General features: G+C 45.5%; 1 protein-coding gene across 3 annotated transcripts in view; it reads left to right on the forward strand.

Annotated features, from left to right (window-relative positions):
- Positions 1 to 25,884, forward strand: part of PLXNA4 (plexin A4) — a 612,201-nt gene that overhangs the window by 312,623 nt on the left and 273,694 nt on the right. For 2 of the 3 annotated variants that reach the window (XM_083699819.1, XM_083699820.1), the window contains one exon: positions 14,364 to 14,495. In XM_083699819.1, coding sequence (XP_083555945.1) covers positions 14,364 to 14,495 — 132 coding nt within the window. Of the gene's footprint in view, positions 1 to 8,911; positions 9,045 to 14,363; positions 14,496 to 25,884 lie in introns of those variants that run through there. The other variant, XM_083699821.1, reaches the window with a different exon arrangement.

Below are 25,884 nucleotides of genomic sequence, written 5' to 3' on the forward strand. Positions count from 1 at the left end.
GCAAACTTTTTTAGCAGGAGGCCGGTCCACTGTCCCTCAGACCTTGTGAGGGGCTGGACTATATTTTTGGGAGGGGAAATATGAATGAATTCCTATGCCCCACAGATAACCCAGAGATGCATTTTAAATAAAAGCACACATTCTACTCATGTGAAAACACCAGACAGGCCCCACAAATAACCCAGAGATGCATTTTAAATAAAAGGACATATTCTACTCATGTAAAAACACCAGGCAGGCCCCACAAATAACCCAGAGATGCATTTTAAATAAAAGGGCACATTCTACTCATGTAAAAACACCAGGCAGGCCCCACAAATAACCCAGAGATGCATTTTAAATAAAAGGACACATTCTACTCATGTAAAAACATGCTGATTCCCGGACCGTTTGGGGGCTGGATTGAGAAGGTGATTGGGCCGCATCCGGCCCACGGGCCTTAGGTTGTCTATGCCTGGCTTAGGAGGGGAAGAAGGCGCCTTACACTGTGTCTGGTCATTGGCATAGCTGTCAAATTTCAGATTTGAAAATAAGGGATTAGCAGCCTCACCTGTCCCGGGGACAGACCACGGGACATCTAAAAATCCGGGATAGCAGCGGGAAGCAGTGGGAAACGGCGCTGAAAAAGGGAATTTCCCGCAAAAAAAGGGAAGGTTGACAGCTATGGTCATTGGTCCATCTAATGGGCACTGGCTGGCAGAGGCTTTTCAGGTTTTCAGACAGCCTTCTCACCCAGCCCTACCTTGAGATGCCAGGGTTGAACTTGGGAGATGTAGTGGTTAAGAATGGTAGACTCGTAATCTGGTGAACTGGGTTCACGTCCCCACTCCTCCACAAATAACCCAGAGATACATTTTAAATAAAAGGACACATTCTACTCATGTAAAAACATGCTGATTCCCAGACCGTCCGGGGGCCGCATTTAGAAGGCGATTGGGCCAGATGTGGCCCCCGAGCATTAGGTGGCCTACCCTTGCTCTGGGCCAATGTGGTGGTGCAGAGGTTAGAGAGAGACTAGGGCTTGAAATCCCCAACTCACTGTGTGGCCTTGCGTCCATCACTCGCTCACAGCCTTACCTACCTTGCAAGGTCATCTTGTGGATAAAATGGGGAGGAAAAATGTGTATGTCTCCTTGAGCTCCCTGCTGGAAAGAAGGTGCAATAAACAAATCTGCCTTGCTTAGCTCAGCTGGTAGAGCATGAGATTGTTAATCTCAGGGCTGTGGGTTCAAGCTTCTTCTTCTTTGGCTATCACTTGTAGCCGAGTAAGATTGTCCTCCATAAACACAGTTTTAACAGTGAGTCTGTAAGTGACTGTGGAGGCCAATTCTGGATCCACACATCCTTCCATAGTGGGGAAATAGGTTTCTGATGGGAGTTGATCACGGTGTGGATTTGCCGAACTTGCCTTCCTCTTAGCTCGTTTCTCCCTTTCGTCCTGAGTTCGAGCATCTTCAAAGCCCATTACACCTTTGGCAAAGGCTGGAGCGCTCGCAGGCCAGTGTTTCCCAGTTGTCCGTGTTTATACTACATTTATTTAAGATTTGCCTTCAGAGAGTCTCTGGACCTCTTTTGTTGACCACCGGAATTACGCTTTCCATTTTTAAGTTCAGAATAGAGTAGTTGCTGTGAAAGACGATAATCAGGCATCCGAACAACATGCACCATGTTAGGCAAAAGATTCCTGCAACTAGACAACCTGTGTGGTCCCTTTCATCTCTACATTTATATTATTCCCTAATTCTGTGAAACAAACACATTGATGATGAGAAAACTGTGTTAGGTGGCCACCAGGCTGGGTTTGATGTTATTTGGTGAATTCACAAAGAACCCTAAACATAGGAATGTAGTGTTGGAGGAGACCCTTGAGGGTCATCTAGCCCACCCCCACCCCCCGAGGAATCACATATTAGTCCTAAAGTACTGTCAGATTCCTTATGGTCTGCCTCAATCACTGAGATCCTCTGATGGGCCCACTGAGAGCCAGTGTGGTGTAGTGGTTAAGAGCGGTAGTCTCGTAATCCTGGGGAACCAGGTTCGCGTCTCCGCTCCTCCACATGCAGCTGCTGGGTGACCTTGGGCCAGTCACACTTCCTTGAAGTCTCTCAGCCCCACTCACCTCACAGAGGGTTTGTTGTGGGGGAGGAAGGGAAAGGAGAATGTTAGCCGCTTTGAGACTCCTTAAAGGGAGTGAAAGGCGGGATATCAAATCCAAACTCTTCTTCTTCTTCTTCTTCTTCTTCTTGTGATTCCTCCACACCCCTGAGGTCCAGCCAGACTTTACTAGGGACTGAGCCTTTAGTGTGCCAGACCCTGCCCTGTGGAACTACCTGCCAGGAGAGGTTTGGCAGCTATCATCCCTGCCTTCTTTTAGACATCTCCTAACGGCCATGTTACTCAGACCACCCTTTGAAGTGTGAATTTCTTTATAACTGACCGGTATTGACTAACATTTTTATGGACACATTTACTGCTCTTATTGTTGTAATATTGTATCCTGTATACTACCTTGCTATATATATTTTTTATGAAAGTGTAGTCTATAAATCTGCCAATAAATGAATAAAGAGGCCAGGTATTGTGCAAGGCTGCAGGCAGCACTGGCAGCAAAATAACAGGTCCGCTCTGAGCAATCCAGCCACCGTTGCTGTAACCCCCAAATTACCTGAGTTTCAGGACATATTTGGGCTACCAGTGCATTCATTAGGGCTCCTGGACTCTTGTATTTTCATATGCCTCCCTATTCTCTATGATACGTACAGAAATTGTGGTTTTCTTTTTGAAAGTTTGGGCACAACACAGCTTTCAAAAGATGGATTTGTGTGGTTAAGTCAGATAGAGTTAAGAACCTCCAGATTCCTAGACTATTCCAGACTATCCCAAGTTAACTGCTCAGCTGACCTCCCTACCTCTTTGATGTTTAGATAGGTACATCTTAGTTTGAATCCTGTTTACAACTTCCTCCTCCTACACTTCTCTGTGGGACCTCAAGATGAGAGATCACCTTGAATCTATCCTCTGAGAAGAAAGGAGCAAACATAGCTGCCTTCATCTTCTCTAGATTTGTTAGGTTAGATCTACAAACTTGGTTTACACACACTCCTATTGAAGTTAGGCACTTCCTATAATAATGGCATTTTTATTCTAAGGAATTAGATGCAGAAATATAGGATAGGGGACCGCTGACATGACCTGACACGTGACCAAAAACAATTGATCTTAGCAGAACCCAAGTTTAACATGAGTCAACAGTGTGGTGCAGCAGCAAAAAAAGCTAATGCTATTCTGGGCTTCATCAACAGAAGTCTAGTGTCCAGGTCAAGGGAAGTAATAATCCCACTCTATTTTGCCTTGGTCAGACCACACCTGGAATACTGGGTCCAGTTCTGGGCACCACAACTTAAGAAGGATGTTGACAAGCTGGAAGTGTACAGAGGAGGGCAACCAAGATGATCAAGGGTCTGGAAACCAATCCCTATGAGGAAATATTGAGGGAGTTTGGGATGTTTGGTCTGGAGAAGAGACTGAGAGGTGATAGGACAGCATCTTCAAAGATCTGAATGGCTTCTGACATGGAAGATGGAGCGAGCTTGTTTTCTGATGCTCCAGAGAGTAGGACCTGAAGTAATGGATTCAAACTACAAGCAGAGAGATTACCACTAAGCATGAGGAAGAACTCTCTGACAGTAAGGGCTTCCTCTTGCTCCATTGTTTTCTGATTGGGAAAAACCACTCTTTAGTGTTCAGTTGGACCAAACAACAATTTAAGTTTTCTCCGGATTGATGCTTGCTCTGAATGAGCACTAGAGAGCGGGTTTTCCTTTGGAAAGGAGCAAGGCAAGGGGGAAACTGCTTGGGCTCATGCCTAGAAAGTGTGGGTCAAGCAGAAAACCACTCGGACCCATGTGTGTTTAAGCAGAAATGTGGACGACCCCTATGAGTTGTTCGACAGTGAAATGGGCTTCACTGGAGAAGACTTCACTTGAAGTTTTTAAACACAGATTGGATGGCCATCTGTCTGGGGTTATTTAACTGTGATTCCATGGTGGTTGGATTAGATGGGCCTTGCAGTCCCTTCCAACGCTGCCCTGTTACGGTTCTATGATAATCAACCTTGTTATTTTCTAACAATGCAAGTCCTAGCGATTGCAACTGGCAAAGCCTACTCTGTAACAGAAAAAAACACAAGCCAAACTCTGCAGACTATGCGTGCCAAAGAGTTCCGGTAGGGAATTGGGTTCAGTTTTCCAATAGTTCATCCATGTGTGGTGTTTGTGTTTGTTTGTGTGTGATTCAAAGAGGGGAGCTGTTTCTCTTTGAGTGCCCACTGACTCTCAGTCTGAGCATGTACATCTGTCTGCTGCAGTCCGGCTAGGATCTTTTCAAGTGGCTGTGCATTGCTTGGGCAATCGTGGTGATCTCAAAAAGCCTTCAGTCCCGTTTCCCTGATGACACACACCAGTCAGTCAAAGACCCCTTTGTGGCAAGACCTGCTACACTTCTTTGGAGCCATTCCCCCCCTCCAGATCCCAGGAGGTCATCATTGCATTCCATGTGCGTGAGGCAGGCATGATCCCATCTGCAACTGAAGAACAGTGTCTGGCCTGCCAGCTTTGCAAGTGAGTCGCCACAAGAACAGTTTCCAAGCATCACGTCATATGCGTCCTCATGCAGTCAGCAGCACATGCGGACAGATTCCCAAATGTGTTTATGTGGATGGAAGTGCTGCTAAACCAGCTAGGGCTTCCTGATAGGAAAGATTAGGAATGAGTTAGCAGGCTCTCTCAGGCTTCTGGGTGCCTAAGCAAGCAGTTGATTCCAAACAGGCAAAACTGAGGCTGTAGCAAACAGAATGTGAAGAAGAAGGAGGAGGAGGAGGAGGAGGAGGAGGAGGAGAAGGAGAAGGAGAAGGAGAAGGAGAAGGAGAACAACAACAACTACTACTTATTATTTATACCCCGCCCACTCTGGGCTGCTCCCAATCGGATATTAAAAACACAATACAGCATTAAACATTAAAAACTTCCCTAAACAGGGCTGCCTTCAGATGTCTTTTAAAAGTAGAGTAGTTGTTTATTTCTTTGACATCTGATGGGAGGGCGTTCCACAAGGCGGGTGCCACTACCGAGAAGGCCTTCTGCCTGTAATCTCACTTCTCGCAGTGAGAGAACCACCAGAAGGCCCTCGGCGCTGGATCTCAGTGTCCGGGCTGAACGATGGGGATGGAGACGCTCCTTCTGTCGAATAGCTCTTACTTTCAGAAAGTTCTTCCTGATGTTTAGTTGGAATCTCCTTTCTTGTAACTTGAATCCATTGTTCGGGTCCTACCCTCTGAAGCCAGGGAAAGCAAACAAACGACTCCTGGGAATGAAGGGTGCATGGAAATGCAGCTCTGTGAGTAAAAAACTAGTCCCCAACATGCAGTTTAAATGACCATTGGGTGTGCTTTAAATTATATTCTATAGTAAGAGCACGGGTGGCGCTGTGGGTTAAACCACAGAGCCTAGGACTTGCTGATCAGAAGGTCGGTGGTTTGAATCCCCACGACGGGGTGAGCTCCCTTTGCTCGGTCCCAGCTCCTGCCAACCTAGCAGTTTGAAAGCACCTCAAAGTGCAATTAGAAAAATAGGTACTGCTCTGGCGGGAAGGTAAACGGCGTTTCGGTGCGCTGCTCTGGTTCGCCAGAAGCGGCTTAGTCATGCTGTCCACATGACCCGGAAGCTGTATGCCGGCTCCCTCGGCCAGTAAAACAAGATGAGTGCCGCAACCCCAGAGTCGGTCACGACTGGACCTAATGGTCAGGGGTCCCTTTACCTTTACCTTAAGAGCTGTTTGACAGTGGAAGAGATGCCCTCAGAAGGTTATGGACTCCCCTTCCATGGAGGTCTTTAAGCAGAGGTTGGATGGCCACCTGTCAGGTATTCTTTAGCTGGGATTCCTACATTGGAGGGAGTTGGGCCTAGAGGATGTTTCGGGTCCCTTCCAGCTCTACAAGTCTACTATTCTGTGATTATAATACCTTAGAAGCTCAGTGCAGAGAATCCACAGCCACTGACATTCTTTGCAGACTAAATGTCCTGCAGGACACTGTGTGCGAAGCTCCGCCGAAGGTGGAAATCCATTGCCCAATGTCACAAACCCCCAGGAAGGGTAGGCCCTGCTCCTCCTGGCAGAGGCCGGCTGCTTCTGGGGTGAGCCCAGCCTCGGCTAATGGATGCCTTGGCAGGGCTCCTTGCGCGCTGAATGCTTGCTCTTGGCAGGCTGTTACCTTGAAAAATGAGCTCTCCCGAGCTTGCCTCTTGTTGCTACAAACGAACGCTTCCCATTGATTAGCACAAGCCTTGTAAGTGTCTAATTTATCAATCAGCCAGCGCGGTGGGAGTGTGTGTAAACCAAGATTTCAAAAATTATGTCATCTGTCAATTGACTGGGGAATGTTATTGTTGTGTGGGCTTGGCGCGGAGGGCCCTCACTCAGAGGAGAGATGAAATGGAGGTGAATTGAATCACCTCCCACCGTGGCCGGCGGCCCAAGACTATCGCTGGCCTTCAGGGTACAGGACTCAGAGCCTGGTGAAAAGGGAGGTAAGCCCAGGATGTTCTCCCCTGGGAACTTGCTGAGATGAGCAAGAGATCTCCTTGTGCACAAGAAATTCCTAGTGGGTTGTGTCCATGGGGATGTCCCCAGTACGCGAAGGCTCTTGTGGTGATCACACAGGGTCCCCGGACGTTTAACGGTCTATTGATCCCTGTGCCACCACTGTGCTTGCTTCCCCGCTGCCACCAACCCGTTACTTTCGGGGAAAACACAGTCCAGACAGTTGTTAAAATTGAACCAAACAAATAAGTTTATTTTATAAGCCTTAACAAGTTTATGGTTTCTCAGATAATATTCCTGTCAGTTTATTAACTTTAGTTTCTTTACCGGCCTATTCCTTCCTAATACCTTCTGACTGATTATATCAACTGTTTGACTGACTCCTCTTAACAGATTCTCTCACTCTCTCCCATCAGATTAGCCCAACCCACTGACTTATCTTCTCCATCTCCTCTCTAACTCCAGACTGACTTCTCAACCACCCTAGTAAAGGTAAAGGGACCCCTGACCATTAGGTCCAGTCGTGACCGACTCTGGGGTTGCGGCACTCATCTCGCTTTATTGGCTGAGGGAGCCGGCATACAGCTTCCAGGTCATGTGGCCAGCATGACTAAGCCGCTTCTGGCGAACCAGAGCAGCGCACCGAAACGCCGTTTACCTTCCCGCCGGAGCAGTACCTATTTATCTACTTGCAATTTGACGTGCTTTCAAACTGCTAGGTTGGCAGGAGCAGGGACTGAGCAATGGGAGTTCACCCCGTCGTGGGGATTCGAACCGCCGACCTTCCGATTGGCAAGTCCTAGGCTCTGTGGTTTAACCCACAGTGCCACCCACGTCCCTTCTACCACCCTAACTCTAACTTCTCCCCTTGGGTTCCCATTGGTTAGTCATTTTACAATTAGTTAACCCTTTCCTTATGAATCCAGCATGATTTCAAACACCTAGGAGGGCAAACGCTACGGCTCTCCCTCTTCTTCTCAACTGTGCCAAGTTTGGCATGGTCAGGCAGATGCCAGGGCCCCATGCTGCTGATGCCCGTCTCCATTTTTCTTTTTAATTAAACTTTCTCTCTTTTTATGATACGGGACACTGAAGAGAAGCACCAGGCGAGGTGGCTGAATTCACCTCCATTCACCTTAATTCCCCAGTTATGTTTCAGGGCCCTGACAGAGGCCCCAGAGACATTCTGGAGAAACCAGGGGCTTTTTGTGCTGGCTTCGTAGAACTCAACAGGGAATGAGATAGGGTCAGAATTAGAATCAGAATTAGTTGGCTCTGCTTGCCAATGGCTCTGGTTCCTCTCATGGGCTCTGGCGCCACCTACTGTTAATCTCCCTGCCATCTGCCCTACCGGTCCCAATTCGCATCTGTTGCCCCTCCCTCTTTGGCAAAGTGCTTTCCAAGAGAGGATGGGACTGTGCTGTGCATGTCCCCCACTCTGTTTGCATCACCCAAAAGACAGTGAAAAGTTTTGGGAAGAACGAGCTGCATTTTAGCTCAGTCCTTTGGACAGAACAGAGCAGACATGTCCATTTATCAAACGTAGCACTGTCTAGATGTGAAATAATAATGCTAATAGTGTAGTTTATTCATTCACATTCTGTCTTTGGTGACTCACAGTAGACAAAACAAGAACATCGTGGGGAAAAAGGCATCCCAATAAATAAATTGCTTCAGACTGAAATATTTCAAAGAGGCAGTGGTTCTAAAAAACAATTTTTCACAGTGTCTAAAAGCTGACAGTCTTGGGGCCACAGTCACCTATCTAGGGAGGCTTTTACAGAATTTGGGCACCACGACTGAAAAGGCCCTATCCCTCAGTGTCTCTCTCATGCACACTGCTGATGGCAGGGGAACACAGACAAGGGTCTTAGTGATGGGGGGGGGGTATACTTTTACATTGACTCAAGTACAGTATATTACATGTTCAGGAGAGGTTTATTTGAGAGGTGGCTCATTGATTATGGGCATGCCAAACATATGCACAGTGCCTTCTTGGTGGTGGCTCCCCAGTTATAGGACACTTTGCCCAGAGAGGCTCACCTGTTGCTTATGCTTCGGCTACAAGTGATAGCCCAAAAATAAAAGACAAAGAAGATATGCTCCATGCTAGGTGAAGACATTATAATTATTATTTCCCCAGACCTTTGAACAACTAGGGTTTTAAAAAATGCTTTGCAGTTTTTGATCTATTTTGTTTTCCATGCTGGCTGGGTTATGGCTCTGTTTTCATGTTGCCTTATGATGGTTATATGCTGGCTGCTGTGGTCGGTCCCTTTCTGCATAGATTGATTCAGCTTTGTGGTTTGCTCAGTTGTGAGCCACCCAGAGGACGTTGTTGATTGGCTGGCATACGGTGAGGATGTGGAGAGGGAGGTCCTCTGTACTGCGGCTTCTACCTTAGGTGTTTCCAGGAAAGCAATGACCTACTTGAACTTTCCCCCTGCGTGAGTCCATGTGTGTGCAATCTATACAGTGTACCGGAAAGGATCAGCAACGCTCCAGCCCTTTGATTTACACAGAGGCCTTGCTTTGACCTAATTTTGCATCTCGGTTGGGTGTCTGGCTTAACAAAGGGGTCACTGGGAGATGCTTTCTTTGGATTACAACCTACATCTTTGCCAATAGCAGAGCTTCCCAGGTGTCCTGCTGGCCACCTCTCCAGCTGCTGCCTTGTGCTGGGATTAGAATGAGATGTGAGTGCTGCTGATATGGATTTTTAAAACATTGACTTGCTTTCAGTGTGGTGTAGTGGTTAAGAGCGGTGGACTCGTAATCTGGTGAACCGGGTTTGCTTCCCCGCTCCTCCACATGCAGCTGCTGGGTGACCTTGGGCCAGTCACACTTCTCTGAAGTCTCTCAGCCCCACTCACCTCACAGAGTGTTTGTTGTGGGGGAGGAAGGGAAAGGAGAATGTTAGCCGCTTTGAGACTCCTTAGGGTAGTGATAAAGCGGGATATCAAATATGTGAGGCATTCTCTTCCTCTTCCTCTTCTTCTTTTTCTTCTTTAGTTGTGGAGAAAGGAAGTTGCCCGGTAAGCCTGGCTGTCTGTTGGTGGGGTCAGCACCACTGAGCGCTAGATGATATCTTGAGTCACCCTGAGGTCCCTTCATTCTGGTGCATTCGGGAGGATTTGCACTCATGACAGAATCAGGCTGGTTCTGTGCAATCACGATTTTCACACGAGTCTGTGTCTGGAAAATATTCAAGGCCAACATACTGCTTTCATTTCTATTCGTTGCATGCCCCAGAGCTTCTTGCAAAAAAGCCTGCAACTTTATATACCGCAATTTCTTTTTGGTGTGCGTTTGTGTGCTTTGCCTTGCTTCTGTTGTGCTATTAGTGCAAAAATACCCCTCCAAGCAAGGGACGCGGGTGGCGCTGTGGGTTAAACCACAGAGCCTAGGGCTTGCCGATCAGAAGGTCCGCAGTTCCAATCCCCACGACGGGATGGCATTGTTTGGCCACCCTAGGCTTCATTAGTAGAACAGGCTCTAGGTAATGCAAATGACTACAATATTGTAATCTCACACATTTTTACAGCAAAATTAATAAAAAAAAAACCATAAACAATTGTACATACCATATGTAATATTACAGGATAGTACTTTTTTGTTGAACTTTATGAGGCTTGAAATTTACAATTTGATACAATGCGTAGTGTTTATTATTTACTATAAAACAGGCACAGGCAAACTCGGCCCTCCAGATGTTTTGGAACTACAACTCCCATCATCCCTAACTAACAGGTCCAGTGGTCAGGGATGATGGGAACTGTAGTCTCCAAACATCTGGAGGGCTGAGTTTGCCTATGCCTGCTATAAAGGCTTCCTCCTCATAGCAGCAGCTGCAAATTCTAGCCCAGACATTACCTGGGATTTGGGGAGAGAACCCTGAATCTTCCTTGGCAGCGATCTTCACTTTGCAGGGTTTGCAAATCGCCCTTGCGGCTGCCTCCTGCAAGCGAAGACGCAGCCCGAGTTTTATTGCCAATTGATTGGCTGTTAGCAGACATTAGACAAATTAGAGCAGGCCATTAAGCCTGGACGGAGGAGCGTAAATGAGGGAAAGATGGTGCGTCGTTTCCAATGACCCCCCTCCCCTTGCCTCCTGATGGTTGCCTGCCCTCCCCGATCAGCAGGATCAATAAAGCGACATCATGTAGCCCAAATCAATGGAACAGCTGGAATGCCTCCCATATATAACGGCCTCGGTGTTAGATCATATGCTCAGGACCTGCTTCCTCTCGCCACCTTGGGAATGGCAACCAGCAAAGAGTTACTGCCCGTCCTTTGGGGGACATTAGATTCATAAACTAGGGGAGGGAAACCGATATTGGAAAAGCAATAAGGCATTAGGGAGGCATCTCTTCAGTCGTAATGCTCTGGCCGGCTTGCGCTCAGGGCAGTCTGGATTGATGTGCTGAGCACCAGGCCTAGTTGCACCTTGTCAAAACGGAACTTTCTTTTTTCTTTTAAAAATCATTTTTATTAAGTTTTCCATTTTCACAATCCAATCACATTAAATCTTCCAAATTATACATATACGTATCAAATAATGCAAATATTCTGCCAAATTAATATTTTTTTTTGTTGGGACTTCCTATGCTTCAAGTTCGCAGGGGGGGGGGCTCTGATCATCTCATATCTCTACTGCTTTTCTAATAGTTCCTCTAAATCTTCCTGTTGTTAACCTTCTTTCTTTCATGACCTGTGAGTTGTTTCCACAAGCGAGTTGAAGTAAAATGATGTGTGTCGAAATGGAGCTTTTAGCTGCTTTAATCCGATAGTTTCTAATGAGATTAATTTATGAAAGGTTCGTGGGAAGGGAATAAGGCCTGGGGCTTTGAGATGGGGAGGTACACCCAATGGGCAGGGATGCCAGGCTTTTGGTGTGGACCTTGTTTACCTTGTTTATTCATTTGAGATACTGAAAGTCCCATCCTACTTCATTTCAGCAGTGGGAGAGCCGCGAGGTGGAGCTTGCTCCATCAGATTTGCTGGGAGAAGACAGCAAATATTTCAGGGCCAGCTGGTCATTTCTCTACAAATCTATGATTCTATGATGGTTTAGACATTGGTGCCTGAGTTTCCATTTTCCACTCCCCTTCCTGCCCCTTTTGTGTGTCATGCTTTATTAGATTCCTAAACCTGCAGGTTGGGACGGTCTAGTTTTGATCATATGTAATCTGCTGAGACAAGCAGAGACATCATCTTGCCGACAAAGGTCAATATAGTTAAAGCCATGGTTTTCCCAGTAGTGATGTATGGAAGTGAGAGCTGGACCATAAAGAAGGCTGGTCGCCGAAGAATGGGTGCTTTTGAATTCTGGTGCTGGAGGAGACTCTAGAGAGTCCCATGGACAGAGGACAAGATGGTTGGGCAGTGTTCTCAAAGCTACCAACATGAGTTTGACCAGTGGAAGACAGGAGTGCCTGGCGTGCTCTGGTCCATGGGGTCATGAAGAATCGGACACGACTAAATGACTAAACAACAACAATCTGCTGGGGGAGCCTTTATGGCTGTAGAGCAGGGTGAAAATGTTCTAAACCAGCGGTTCTCAAACTTTTTCTTTTCTGGACCACGCTTTCAGAATGAAAATTTGCATGCACCACGCCGAATTCTTTATCGGTAAGAAATACGTTGGGAAACAAACATAAACAACTCCCAGCAGTGTTCTCCACATGAGTTTCTGCTCTTTTTCTTCATCAGCACATGAAAAAAAACCCACCAGCATGTTAATGCACCTCTCTAATAACGTGCCCCATTTTTAAATGTATTTCCCCTTGGCTAATATACATATTTTTACAGCTTTCCCTAATACACTCATACCTCAGGTTGAAGTAGCTTTGGGATGAATATTTTCAGGTTGCGCTTCACGGCGACCTGGACGTAACGGAGCGCGTTTTGCCGCTCGCGCATGCACAGATGCTTAAAATGATGTCACGCGCATGAGCGGAAGCGGCGAAATGCGACCCGCGCACGCGTAGATTTGCGGTCGCATCTTACGTTTACTTCAGGATGCGAACGGGGCTCTGTTCGTATCCAGAGCTACCACTGTATACTGCACTGGCATATTATTTTCACCAATACATGCATTTATTTATTTATTTTACTACCCTGCAAAAATTCAGAGAAGCACACGTTTTGAAAGGATGGCTGTGTTTCGGTCCGCGTGTTGCATCGGGAAGCGTGACTTCGCTCGCTCTGACTTTTACATGGAAACTGAATCGGGATATCTCCCCTGCTCCATCTATAGCTGCAGCCTTCGTTCTCCCTGGCCGTTGGCCATGATGACAGCAGATGGTGGCTGCTGCGGTCTCAAGCTTTAGGAAGTCTGCCCCTCAAAGGATTGCCCCTATTACCCCTGAGCTCCTGGAATTTTTCCTGCCTTGATGTTGTGCTGCCTGCCGTCAGCTTAGCCTAGCCTAGCGAGGAATATCCTTTGGCCAGGCTAGAGAGGGGTGGAGAGCAAAGGCGCCTGCACCTTTAAAGATTAATAGTATTGTTTGCTCATTAAGGAGATCATTCAGGGCCAGGCTGAAGCTGGAAGCCTTGATCGCAAGCATCTGTTTGCTACTGGGAGAGGATATTAATTGCCTTGATACTTCAGTGAGTCTAAATACGACCGCCAGCTCCAGATAGCATACGAACAAACAAACAAACAAACAAGCAAACAAACAGATGCCAGCAGGGTCCCTCTGATGGCTGACCTTTGCAGAGAGCTGGGCGGCTGTTTTTAATAGCAACTTTCCTGGCAGAATAGAACTGCATGGCGGGAAGGCTCTGGGGAGATGGAATTAATGTCGTTACGTCAGGGTCCTTCAGGGCTGCCAGATTGGCTATGGGGCGGGACTTTGAAAGTGGAAACTGGTTGCAGGGTGAATTTGATTTAAATCAAATTGGTTTAAATCATGGTTTAAATCACTAGTCAGTAAGACTTGATTTAAATCAATCTTTCTTTCTTTCTTTCTTTCTTTCTTTCTTTCTTTCTTTCTTTTACAGAAAGACTCATTCTTGCTGGTATAATCTTAATATTTACAGCCGTATGAAGGTTTCATTTTTGGAATAATAAATTTTCAGAGTAGTTTTATTATCATAAATACATAGGCAGATGATTGTGATATTACGGTGAGGTTTAATAAGTTAACTGTTTATATTTGGAGAACTTTTCTGCTGTACATTGGAAGGAGGAAAATAACCATTTCCTTAATAACCATTTAAACTATTAAACATGACACAATTATTAAGGTTAATGGGCTAAATAAGGCCACAACTTTATTGGTTACAGGTGATGAGCGGTATTGGCTTAGGCATTGGTTCTAACTTAATGCAAGTTTTGCCCTTTATATGGTTGTAATGAGTGCAGAGAGAATAATTGGGTGCACTCTTCCCGCCTTAGATCAAATCTATGCTTCCAGGTGCCATAAGAAAGCTGCAGAGATAGCACAGGATAGTGCGCACCCCGGAAATGATCTCTTTCAGCTTCTGCCTTCTGGAAGAAGGTACAGGGTTATAAAGACTAGGACTAGCTGCCTGAGAAACACTTTCTATCTGGTTTTAAATGCAGTGTAATGAGTCTCTATGTGAGTATATTGTTTTTAGGGGTTAACCAGGCTAGGAAAATTGAGATAGCAGGCTTGTTGGTTTTTGAATGTCTGATGTAGATTTTTTCAATTTCGCTGTTCTGTATGGGACAATGACAATAAAGATTATCGTATCGTATTGTTCCTTTGCCTTATGTCTCCCTTTTTTGGTTTATGCAGATCCGTGTTGATGGACCCATCAGAGGTGCCCTCGAGTATGAGATTGTCCAGGTGGTGAATACCGGTCCAATCTTGCGGGACATGGCTTTTTCCGTGGATCACAAGCATCTGTACCTCATGTCTGATAAGCAGGTGAGTGGCGTGGCTAGCGTGCGCTGCCATCCTTTAACCCCAGGAATAATTGTGTGCTTGTTTTTCTGCTCCAATCAGAGAGTCTTGTGGACGGGCACAGCCTCTTCTGTTTAGCAAACTCTGGATCATGTTTCACATTGGGACTTGTTTCGTTCTCACCTTAAAGAGGCAACAAAAAACCAGCACTGCTACTGAGGCCACATAATACCCGTTCTGCTTCTGTACAAAATCGGTCTTTGGAACTCCCTGCCTGTTGATATCAGGTAGGCACCTTCACTGGACTCTTCTTGGTGCCTGCCAAAAACATTTTTATTTAGGCAGGCCTACCCAGATACTTAGGGAACGCAGGTGGCGCTGTGGGTTAAACCACAGAGCTTAGGACTTGCCGATCAGAAGGTTGGCGGTTCGAATCCCCGCAACAGGGTGAGCTCCTGTTGCTCGGTCCTGCTCCTGCCCACCTAGCAGTTCGAAAGCACATCAAAGTGCAAGTAGATAAATAGGTACCGCTCCAGCGGGAAGGTAAACGGCGTTTCCGTGTGCTGCTCTGGTTCACCAGAAGTGCCTTAGTCATGCTGGCCACATGACCCGGAAACTGTACGCCGGCTCCCTCGACCAATAAAGTGAGATGAGCACCGCAACCCCAGAGTCGGTCACGACTGGACCTAATGGTCAGGGGTCCCTTTACCTTTGCTTACCCAGATACTTAGAATGCTAATGCGCCTTTAGTTTATTCCTCCCTTTAGGTTTTTTTTTAAAGTGTTTTAATTGTTTTTACTCACAATTTTATTATTTTCACAAACAACCTTGAGGGGTTTTTTCCCCATTCAAGTGGTATATAAATGTCATTAAATGAATGAATGGCCGATGTGGAAGTGTTCAGCAGGTACCAAGAAGAGTACAGTGAAACTGCCTCCATGGTGACAATGGGCAGGGAGTTCCGAGGTTTAGGTGCTGCCACACACAAAGACTGATTTCTTGCAAATGCAGAACATGTATTATGTGGTGCCTTGAACAGTGCCAGTTCTGTGGATCATAGTGGTCTTCAGTTTAGCTCTTTACACACCAGTGACAATTTAAAGAAATAAAAGCCTTGTGGAAACTCATCAGCATTTCAGTAGATAAATAAAATAACAGCTTCAACTTCGATTTATGGTTACTTCTTCTTGCTATTTTGTGTCGGTACTAAAGCTTATGGTGGAAAGTGCTGTGATTTGCCATCTTGTCGCAACTATCAAACTTTTATTTTCAACTTTTCGGGGCCAAGGAAGCCCAGCCTGAAATGTGGTGTCCATCTGAGCAGCCTGCTGTTATGTGTGTTTACTCGGTAGTGCTCCCACTCTGTTTCACGGGACTTACTCCTAGGTAGGAGCAGGTGGGGTTCATCAACCTGGGAAGGAAGGAAAACTCTGATCCTAAACCTCCATTGGCTTGGGGCTGTAATCATTTATGAGAAAGCATTTGGGAGTAAACTCAAAATGAAAACCAGTACCGGCTGCCCTGTGGAACATATTTGGGAGAAGAAAAAGCTAAGGATTAAACCCTACGCAAACCCAGAGAAGAGTCCCTAAGACATTTGGAGGGTGCCTTTGTACACCTTCTTCCGACAATTCCTGCAGCCAAGCTGGTGCCAAATGCATTGCTCTGCTTTCCTTTGGACCACACAAGCGAGGCCGAGAGTGCGGTCTTGTTATCTGGGCAGCCTAGGACCTCCATATGCACTGCTCAGGCCTGCAACCCCTGGCAGGTCATTCCAGTGTTGCTAAGGCAGTAAAAGCAACATGGGAGGCGGCAGTTATGAGTTACTGACCTCTGCAGCCACAGCGGGCGCTGTGATTCTACAGTGGTTTGACTTCACCTCTAGAGGTGCACTCCATTGTCTCTAGAGACAGAGGGATGCCAGCAACTTGCAAGTAGGGTGCACAGAATTGCAGCAAACATTTTGCGCCATGTACGCTCATCCTCTCCCTGTGGTCCGTTTTTTCTTCCTCTCCCTTTTGCCAAACTTTCCTTCTCTCTCTCTCTCTCTCTCTCTCTCTCTCTCTCTCTCTCTCGTTCTCCTCTTTTAAATAGTCCAGAACAAATGAAATGGAATGGATGGAATTAGTGCTGTCAATTGCATGTTGCAAATGAGAGTCAATGACACGAACCCAAGTTGAAGACCAAAGTTCTAAAGCTGTGGTTCTGAAACTGGATGGTACCACACCTTGTGGGTGGTGATATCACACTGGGTGGGGTGCTAAGAGGCACTGAGGTAGCAGGGGCCGCTGGAGGCATAAATGACTTTCAGACTTTGCAAACCTGGTATTCTTTGTAAATCTGGTTCATCTGTTCTGTGGAATGAATCAAATAGTTTTAATTGGGTTTTGAACAAATGTGCAATTAACTGCTACTGCTTTGAATTTTACTGTGGTGTTGTGTTCCTTAGTGCGCCATGCAAACCATTGTTCTGAGTAATAGGGTAAGAGGACACTAGGGATGAGTTCAGTGCTGGATTTACGTATAAACTAAACAAGCTATAGCTTAGGGCCCCACTCTCTTGGGGGCCCCCTAAAAAATCTAAAAGTATTTCACTATTAATATACTTCTTAATTGTATTTCAGTTCAACAATTACTTTGATAAAATACATATTTTGTTATGTGCAAATGGCTTGAGATACCTATTAGGTCCGTAAATTACCATATAGCATATATTCAACACAAAAAACCAGCAACAATTTGTTGTTGATAAAGGACAGCTGGACATAGAAAGGGCCCCAATTACCCTCAGTAGTTTAGGGCCTCATCAAACCTAAATCGGGCCCTGGGTGAGTTTTTGGAACCAACGGGGAAGTGGCCTGAAAAGGTTTAGGAACCACTGGGCAAGAAGATTTGTGTTTGTCCTGTGGGTATCTACCATGTTCTTTCGAGGGTGCCTGTTATTACCTCGCCCTTCTCCTCCGCCATGAATATTCATATACCAAATATGAGCTGTATAGGAAAGAGAGGTGCCGTTTTATCCATTCATCTTCATTAGCTACTAAGCCTTAAGCTATAACTCATGGGCTGTGAGGGCAGCCGCAACAAAGGACAGATTGCTGCTGCTTCTTCTACCTTTCTCTCTCTCTTTTTTGGCCCATGTTTTGCATAAATGACAATCTTATCACTGCTACTTTCTGCTTCCCGTCACTCGCTATCAATCCTCCTTTTCTTATCTGAGCTTTAGATGGGGGTCTTGAGGATAAACGAAATGAGATTCCGACACAACCATTTGTTAAAACCCGGGTTTTCACCAACTGCAATGTAAAGTTTGTCAGATTTTTTTGAGCAATCTGGGTGCATGAATGCTGTTGTTGTTTAGTTGTGTCTGACTCTTCGTGACCCATGGACCAGAGCACCCCAGGCACTCCTGTCTTCCACTGCCTCCTGCAGTTTGGTCAAACTCATGCTGGTAGCTTCGAGAACACTGTCCAACCATCTCGTCCTCTGTCATCCCCTTCTCCTTGTGCCCTCCATCTTCCCCAACATCAGGGTCTTTTCCAGGGAGTCTTCTCTTCTCTTATGAGGTGGCCAAAGTATTGGAGCCTCAGCTTCAGGATCTGTCCTTCCAGTGAGCACTCAGGACTGATTTCCTTCAGAATGGATAGGTTTGATCTTCTTGCAGTCCATGGGACTCCAGCACCATAATTCAAAAGCATCAATTCTTCAGCGATCAGCCTTTTTTATGCTCCAGCTCTCACTTCCATACATCAGTACTGGGAAAACCATAGCTTTAATTATACGGACCTTTGTCAGCAAGGTGATGTCTCTGCTTTTTAAGATACTGTCTAGGTTTGTCATTGCTTTTCTCCCAAGAAGCAGGTGTCTTTTAATTTTGTGACTGCTGTCACCATCTGCAGTGATAATGTAACCCAAGAAAGTAAAATCTCTCACTGCCTCCATTTCTTCCCCTTCTATTTGCCAGGAGGTGATGGGACCAGTGGCCATGATCTTAGTTTTTTTGATGTTGAGCTTCAGACCATTTTAGTTCATTGATGCCCAGGATGTCAATATTTATTCTTGCCATCTCGTTTTTAACCACATCCAGCTTATCAAGGTTCATGGTTCTTACATTCCAGGTTCCTATGCAATATTTTACTTTACAGCATTGGACTTTCCTTTCGCTTCCAGGCATATCCGCAACTGAGCGTCCTTTCGGCTTTGGCCCAGCCGCTTCATCAGCTCTGAATCTACTTGTACTTGTCCTCCGCTCTTCCTCAGTAGCATGTTGGATGCCTTCCAACCTGAGGGGCTCATCTTCCAGCGTCATAACTTTTATATGCCTGTTGTTTTTGTCCATGGAGTTTTCTTGGCAGGGATACTGGAGTGGCCGGCCGGTTCCTGTTCCAGGTGGATCACATGTAGTCAAAACTCTCCACTATGACCTGTCTGTCTTGGGTACCCTGCACAGCATAGCCCATAGCTTCTCTGAGTTATTCAAGCACCTTCTCCATGACAAGGCAGTGATCCATGAAGGATGTGCATGTATGAGGAGAGCTAAATCTGCCTTCCTTCTTGGGGAAAGGCCATAGCTCTGTGGTAGAGCATCTGCCTGCATGCAGAAGGTCTTGGGTTCAGCCCACTGGCACCTCCAGATAGGGCTGGGAGAGACTGCCAGTCAGTGTAGACAATACAGACTTTGATGGACCAATGGCCTAAGTGTGTCCACAGGTCTTCTCTGTAGGGCAAAGGAAAAGTGCACTATTCAGGGGGATTGCTCAGTCATATAAGGATCCGTAGATAGGGATCCTAGGAATCTTGGCCGTTTCACATCAGGGAAAGATTTGCTGAAGTCATGCATCGCCAGAAATGGTGTTTTGTGTTGGGCTTGGACCAATCAACCCTTCTTATGTACATAACTTTATTAAGGGCTTGTCTACACTCCAGCTTGTTCCATGCTTCCTAGATTTTTCGTTTGCCCTGCAACTTTCCCCAGGAAAACCAGCTGTTCGTCGCTGAATCGGATCAAACATCAATCCTTAGGAAAACCCGGTTGATTTTTGTTCCAACTCAGCGGTAAACAGTGAGTTTTCCCAGTGGAAGTGTGGACAAGTCCTATTTGTGTTACGTATTTGCAACCCCGAAACTCTGACTGTGCTGGTGAGCTTTTGGAAATAGACGGTCTTGATCATCGCAAAGCGTATTATGCCAGACGCTAATTCATCCTGTGGTCAGTCTATTTCCCAGACTCAACTCAGTATATATAACAAATATATATTGGACAGGGCATTTGGAATAGCAAGTTGTCAGTTTAAAGGGGTGTGTAGTCGTGTGGGTTCTTTGGTTATTCTAATTTAGGCTCTACAGCCTTTCCTTTTTAAAGAAATTATCAGTATTACATATGCTACCCAATTGTTACTCCTGGGGCTTCTTCAAGTTATGATGAGCAGCTTGGATGTGGTTAAGAAAGGTCTCTTTGTCTAAACACGCCTGCAGGTTTAGGAGCAACAACATCGAGAGATGAGATGAGATGTGGTTTGGTGAGTTGGTCGGAGGCATGGCAAGATCAGCGTGTGCTTGGAGGCTATTAATAAGGGGGAAAGCATCCCATCACCCCCTTTGGAAGCTGTCACAAATTCTCCTCCACATTCTCCTCCACCAATTTTGACGTTAAATATTCTCTGCACACTCAAATATTTGCTTTATATTTCCAAGTGTTAAAATCTATCAGTTCAACATTCGGGGATATTTCATTCCAGCATTTGATGTTTGACAGTATTTAGTAGTTAACCATGTCTTGGCCTTTAGTATTTTATTGCATGAAGCAGCTGAAACAACTGATATTCAGTGCTATTTAAAACCTGACGGTCTTTGATGATTACGGTGCAATGCTGTTCCGGCAGTTTCTGCTTTATTTATTTATTTGTCCACCAACAGCATTTGTATATTGACTATTCAAATTTGTATATTCCTGTATTGCAGGGGGTTGGCTGCGGAGACCCACCCAGATGGGCAGGGCATAAGAAAAAAATATTATTATTATTAGATGACTCTCAAGGTCCTTTCAGACTCTATGATTCTATGACTAATAAGTAACATTTTCTGAGTGGTGAGTGGTACAATTTTTATTTTTATTTTTTAAAAAACTATATATTTTTTTTAAGCAAGCAGAAAACAAGCAAGCACAGTAAAATTGAACCTACATGCAGCAAACCATGAAGACAGCATTGAAAGATCTGAAGAATTTTTAATGCCTGTGGAAATTAAACAGGTACAATAAGGGCCGTAATTTAGATAACAGGCAAGTCGCTATAGGGAGGGCATTTCAGGAACTGGGGAACAACCATTGAAAAGGCTCTCTCTCTCTCTCTCTCTCTCTCTCTCTCTCTCTCGAGCAGCCAGGCATCTCACTTCCTTTGGTGGAGGCACCCAGACAAGATGACCTTTGGATCAGGGGAGGTGTTTATGGCACTAGCGGGTTTCCCAGGTTGTGTGAGAAAGTTGCTCCCTCGCATCTTCAGCAGCCAGTAACAGGGACTTTTCTATTTTTTTAAGGCACCAGTGACTACTGTGCACCTAGAATCCTCCACTCCTTGTATGTAGCGTTTTGCCTGGTTTTGATATTTGACATGCAATTAAATCTAGTATCCACCAGCTCCTGAAATCTCCCGTGAGAGATTGTCAAGATAGTCAGAAGATGCCAGTAGCTCTAACGTACTCCAATTTTGTATTCTGAGATTTTTTTAAAAAAAAATCATTTCACCGCAAATTCAAATAGTCACACTGATGTCACTATAAACAGATACACAGATAGATAAATAAATAAGTAAATAGAATGTGAAACTGGAAATATTGGTGCTTCTCAAATCTGTGAATATGTCTTTGATTCCCATCTCAAGTCAACTGTGGTGCAGACTCTCAATTATATTTGCACAGAGCACACCGATTTTTCTCTCTAAGTGGGACAGGCTCTGTTTATTTCTGCTATATATGTTGGTTGCATTACTACTCCCGTTTTGATCTGGGAGCTATTTTGGGGAGCGCTTTCAAAAATGGTTAATGTACAGATTAAGAATGGAACAGCGACCCTTCCTCAAGCTTCTCCAGCCTTTTCCAAAACATCTATGGATCTCCAAAGAAGGCAGAATCTTAGTCTGGGTGCTGGGGTTCCCTCAGTTCTGTCGAATAATTGTTCTGTGGTTCTAACAGCTGTCCAGTTCTGCTTGGATTGTGTATTCCGAGAGCAATTCTGGAGTTTTGAATGCTGGAATGGATTCTGCGAATTTGAACAAAATGGGTGGGGAAATAAATGCAGGATAAATAAATACACAAAACAAAACACAAAATAGTAATCACTCACAAAAACTGTATGGGCTCCATGATCACTGCAGATGGTGACAGCAGTGTTAAAATTAAAAGATGCCTGCTTCTTGGGAGAAAAGCAATGACAAACCTAGACAGCATCTTAAAAAGCAGAGACATCACCTTGCCAACAAAGGTCTGTATAGTTCAAGTTATGGTTTTCCCAGTAGTGATGTATGGAAGTGAGAGCTGGACCATAAAGAAAGCTGATCGCCAAAGAGGTGATGCTTTTGAATCATGGTGCTGGAGGAGACTCTTGAGAGTCCCATGGACTGCAAGAAGATCAAACCTGTCCATTCTTAAGGAAATCAGTCCTGAGTGCTCACTGGAAGGACAGATCGTGAAGCTGAGGCTCCAATACTTTGGCCACCTCATAAGAAGAGAAGACTCCCTGGAAAAGACCCTGATGTTGGGCAAGATGGAGGGCACAAGGAGAAGGGGAAGACAGAGGACGAGATGGTTGGACAGTGTTCTCGAACCTACCAACATGAGTTTGACCAAACTGCAGGAGGCAGTGGAAGACAGGAGTGCCTGGCGTGCTCTGGACCAGGGGGTCACGAAGAGTCGGACACAACTAAATGACTAAACAACAACATATTTATTTCAAAGGATATTTCTGTGGCTGCACTATTTGATTGTTTTATTTTCTCCCTCCCTTCCCACTTCCTACATCACATGAAATCCGATTGTTTCAGAACCAAGCAGATTGGCCATCTTATTTCAGTGCTGGGAGAGGTCACTGCAGCAAAGACAGTTAAAGAACCCACCCCACCCCCTTTTTTCATTGTTGAGGAAATTAGTAACAAATCTGGAAAATCTTCATCCCTCCCTCCCGGATCTGGCAGGGGTGGGGGGTGGGGAAGGAGAGGGAGCCCCGCAGAAAGGAAATTTAAGAAGCTGATGATTACATATGAATCCTGGAAGCTCTGTAATCCCAGACTTGGTTAAACAGCTGTCTCCTCTAATTCCACTGACAGCTAGACCCCCTTCTCCTGGAGACCTCCCATTTTCCAGGTCATTTCCAAGCACTGGTTTGTTAACCGATTTCCCCCCTCTAGATTTGCTATTACTCTGTCCAATTCTGGCAGCAACCAATACCAACAATCAGCTGGGGAAATGCAAATCTAATCTAAGCACTTCGCGGAGGGGAGCAGTGAGGACGGGGGTCTTTTCCCATCTAAGGCTCTGCATGGCTTCAGAAGAGCCCTGGTACGTGCTGAAAATGCATTTTTTTGAGCCAATGCTCGAGGGAAATGAAATGGAGCAAAGGAAAAGCAGACATGTACCATAAAGGCAACCCCTTCCCTGAATGTAAAAAATAAAAATAAAAATGCAAGAGGAAGTATTGAGGGATAGCAGCCAGATTTCCTAGAAGACAAGGGATCTGTCGTGTTTTTGCAATTCTTCAGAAGGTTTGGTGGTGTTATCCGCATCCTTTCTTTTAATGGGAAATGCAACTTTCTTCACTTCTATAGCATTGTAGCATGACAAGATGGAGGAATTGTGTTAGCTGCCTTGGGCATGTCAATGGAGAAGAGATTACAGCTTACTCATAATAGAACTTGGTCAGACCACATGTGGAATACTGTGTCCAGTTCTGGGCACCACAATTTAAGAAGGATACGATAATCTTTATTGTCATTGTCCCATACAGAACAACGAAATTGAAAAATCTCCATAAGACATTCAAAAACCAACAAGCCTGCTATCCCAGCTATCCCAACCTGGTTAGCCCCTTAAAACTCTGATACCCCATAATTAAATACAATATACTCCCACAGAGACCTTACACTGTGTTTAAAACCAAAATCGCATTTGGGTAGAAACTGTTTCTCAGGCGGCTAGTCCTAGTCTTTATAACCCTGTACCTTCTTCCAGAAGGCAGAAGCTGAAAGAGACCATTTCCAGGGTGTGCACTATCCTGTACTTTCTCTGCAGCTTTCTTATGGCACTGCCTGGAAGCATAGATTTGAATCAAGTTGGGAAGAGTGGCCCCAAGTATTCTCTCTGCAGTCTTAATAGCAAGCTGAAACATGTGCAGAGGAGAGCGACCAAGATGATCAAGGGTTTAGAAACTAAGCCTTATGAGGTGCTATTGAAGGAGCTGGGTATGTTTAGCCTGGAAAAGAGGAGACTGAGAGGAGATCTGAGAGCCACCTTCAAATATCTAAAGGGCTCTCACATGGAGGATGGAGCAAGCTTGTTTTCTCTTGCTCCGGAAGGTAGGACTCGAACCCATGGCTTCAAGTTAGAAGAAAGGAGATTCCAGTTAAACATCAGGAAGAACTTTCCAACAGTAAAAGCTGTTGGACAGTGGAATCGACTCCTTCAGGAAGTGATGGACTCTCCTTCCTTGGAGATTTTAATACAGAGGTTGGGTGGCCATCTGTCATGGATGATTTTGTTGACATTCCTTCATTGCAGGGGGGACTAGAGACAATTCTATGATTCTATTATTCTATAGTAGACCCACTGAAATCAATGCCCATTAATGTCAACAGTTCTGCTCTGAATAGAATAGAATTTATTATTTATACCCCGCCCATCTGGCTGGGTTTCCCCAGCCACTCTGGGCAGCTTCCAACAGAGTATTAAAATACAGTGGTCTGTTAAACATTAAAAGCTTCCCTAAACAGGGCTGCCTTCAGATGTCTTCTAAAAAGTCTGGTGGTAGTTCTCTTTGAAATCTGGTGGGAGGGTATTCCACAGGGCGGGTGCCACTCCTGAAAAGGCCCTCTGCCTCATTCCCTGTAACTTGGCTTCTCGCAGGGAGGGAACCGCCAGAAGGCCCTCAGAGCTGGACCTCAGTGTCCGGGCAGAACACTGCATAGGGCTAACATTGTATTTGACCATATCTAGCTAGCAAATATCCAACTGGGTGCTGTTGAGAAAGTCAGTAAAGATGGACCTTGTCTGATCCAGTGAGGATATTCGTAAAACACACTTGAGCATTCAAGCATTCAATAATAACCATGCAAGGTAGGAGAGTGGGGTCATATTTGCCCATCATGCACTGACCCCCACATCCCACATAGGCATTTCCCCATCACTTCCTGCACATTTGAGAAGATGGCAACAGTGCTCAAGTTTCCAGCCTATGCGTATTGATAGACTTTCCTGCTGCAGCTGAGCCTGCAAATGCAGACAGTGATGGCAGGTGGCAATCATGGAAACAGGGCAAGTTGAGAGTGGACCCATGCTCTAGTGGTTGTGTATTTTGAATCCTCAGATTTGTTTTTGTTTAGTCGTTTAGTCATGTCCGACTCTTCGTGACCCCCTGGGCCAGAGCACACCAGGCACTCCTGTCTTCCACTGCCTCCCGCAGTTTGGTCAAACTCATGTTGGTAGCTTCGAGAACACTGTCCAACCATCTCGTCCTCTGTCCTCCCCTTCTCCTTGTGCCCTCAATCTCCCCCAACATCAGGGTCTTTTCCAGGGAGTCTTCTCATGACGTGGCCAAAGTCTTGGAGCCTCAGCTTCAGGATCTGTCCTTCCAGTGAGCACTCAGGGCTGATTCCCTTGAATCCTCAGATAGGGCTTTATTAATCTGTCTTCCCCCTCCCCCAAACAAAATGGTTTCCTTTGATCAGAGGCACAATTTTGATCAAAGAAAAAGAAATGAGTCTGGGGTCAAGAAAGGAGTCCAGGGATTAATTCAGAGCATTATGGCTTCTGCAGAGATGGGACCTCAATTGCATCCGTTTCTAAAGGTTCTGTCGTAGGATATTCCAAAGAAGGTACAACAGCCGTTTCCTTTGTCCTCTTCCTTACCACCACCACCAAACATATACATGGCACTCTTTTCTTTTCTTAAAGGGGATTTTTTTTTTTTTTGCTTCAGGCCATTAACTTCTAGGCTGGTCATTATGAACTGCTTGGCAGTGACTGATTGCTCGGGGCTTTCTCGCTTAGGAAAATGTGGAACTGATTGCTTGCCTGACCCCATTTGACCCCTGGAATTTGGAGTTCAACCTGGGCTTTAGGAATAATAAACTCATATAATTAGCAGAGAAAACCGCTTGTGATGGAGGGGGAGGTGGTGTAATTGATTGGAAACAGCAGTCCGTCATAC

Source organism: Podarcis gaigeae (assembly GCF_964106915.1).
Source record: "Podarcis gaigeae genome assembly, chromosome: 10".
In the NCBI taxonomy this organism is placed as follows: Eukaryota; Metazoa; Chordata; class Lepidosauria; order Squamata; family Lacertidae; genus Podarcis; species Podarcis gaigeae.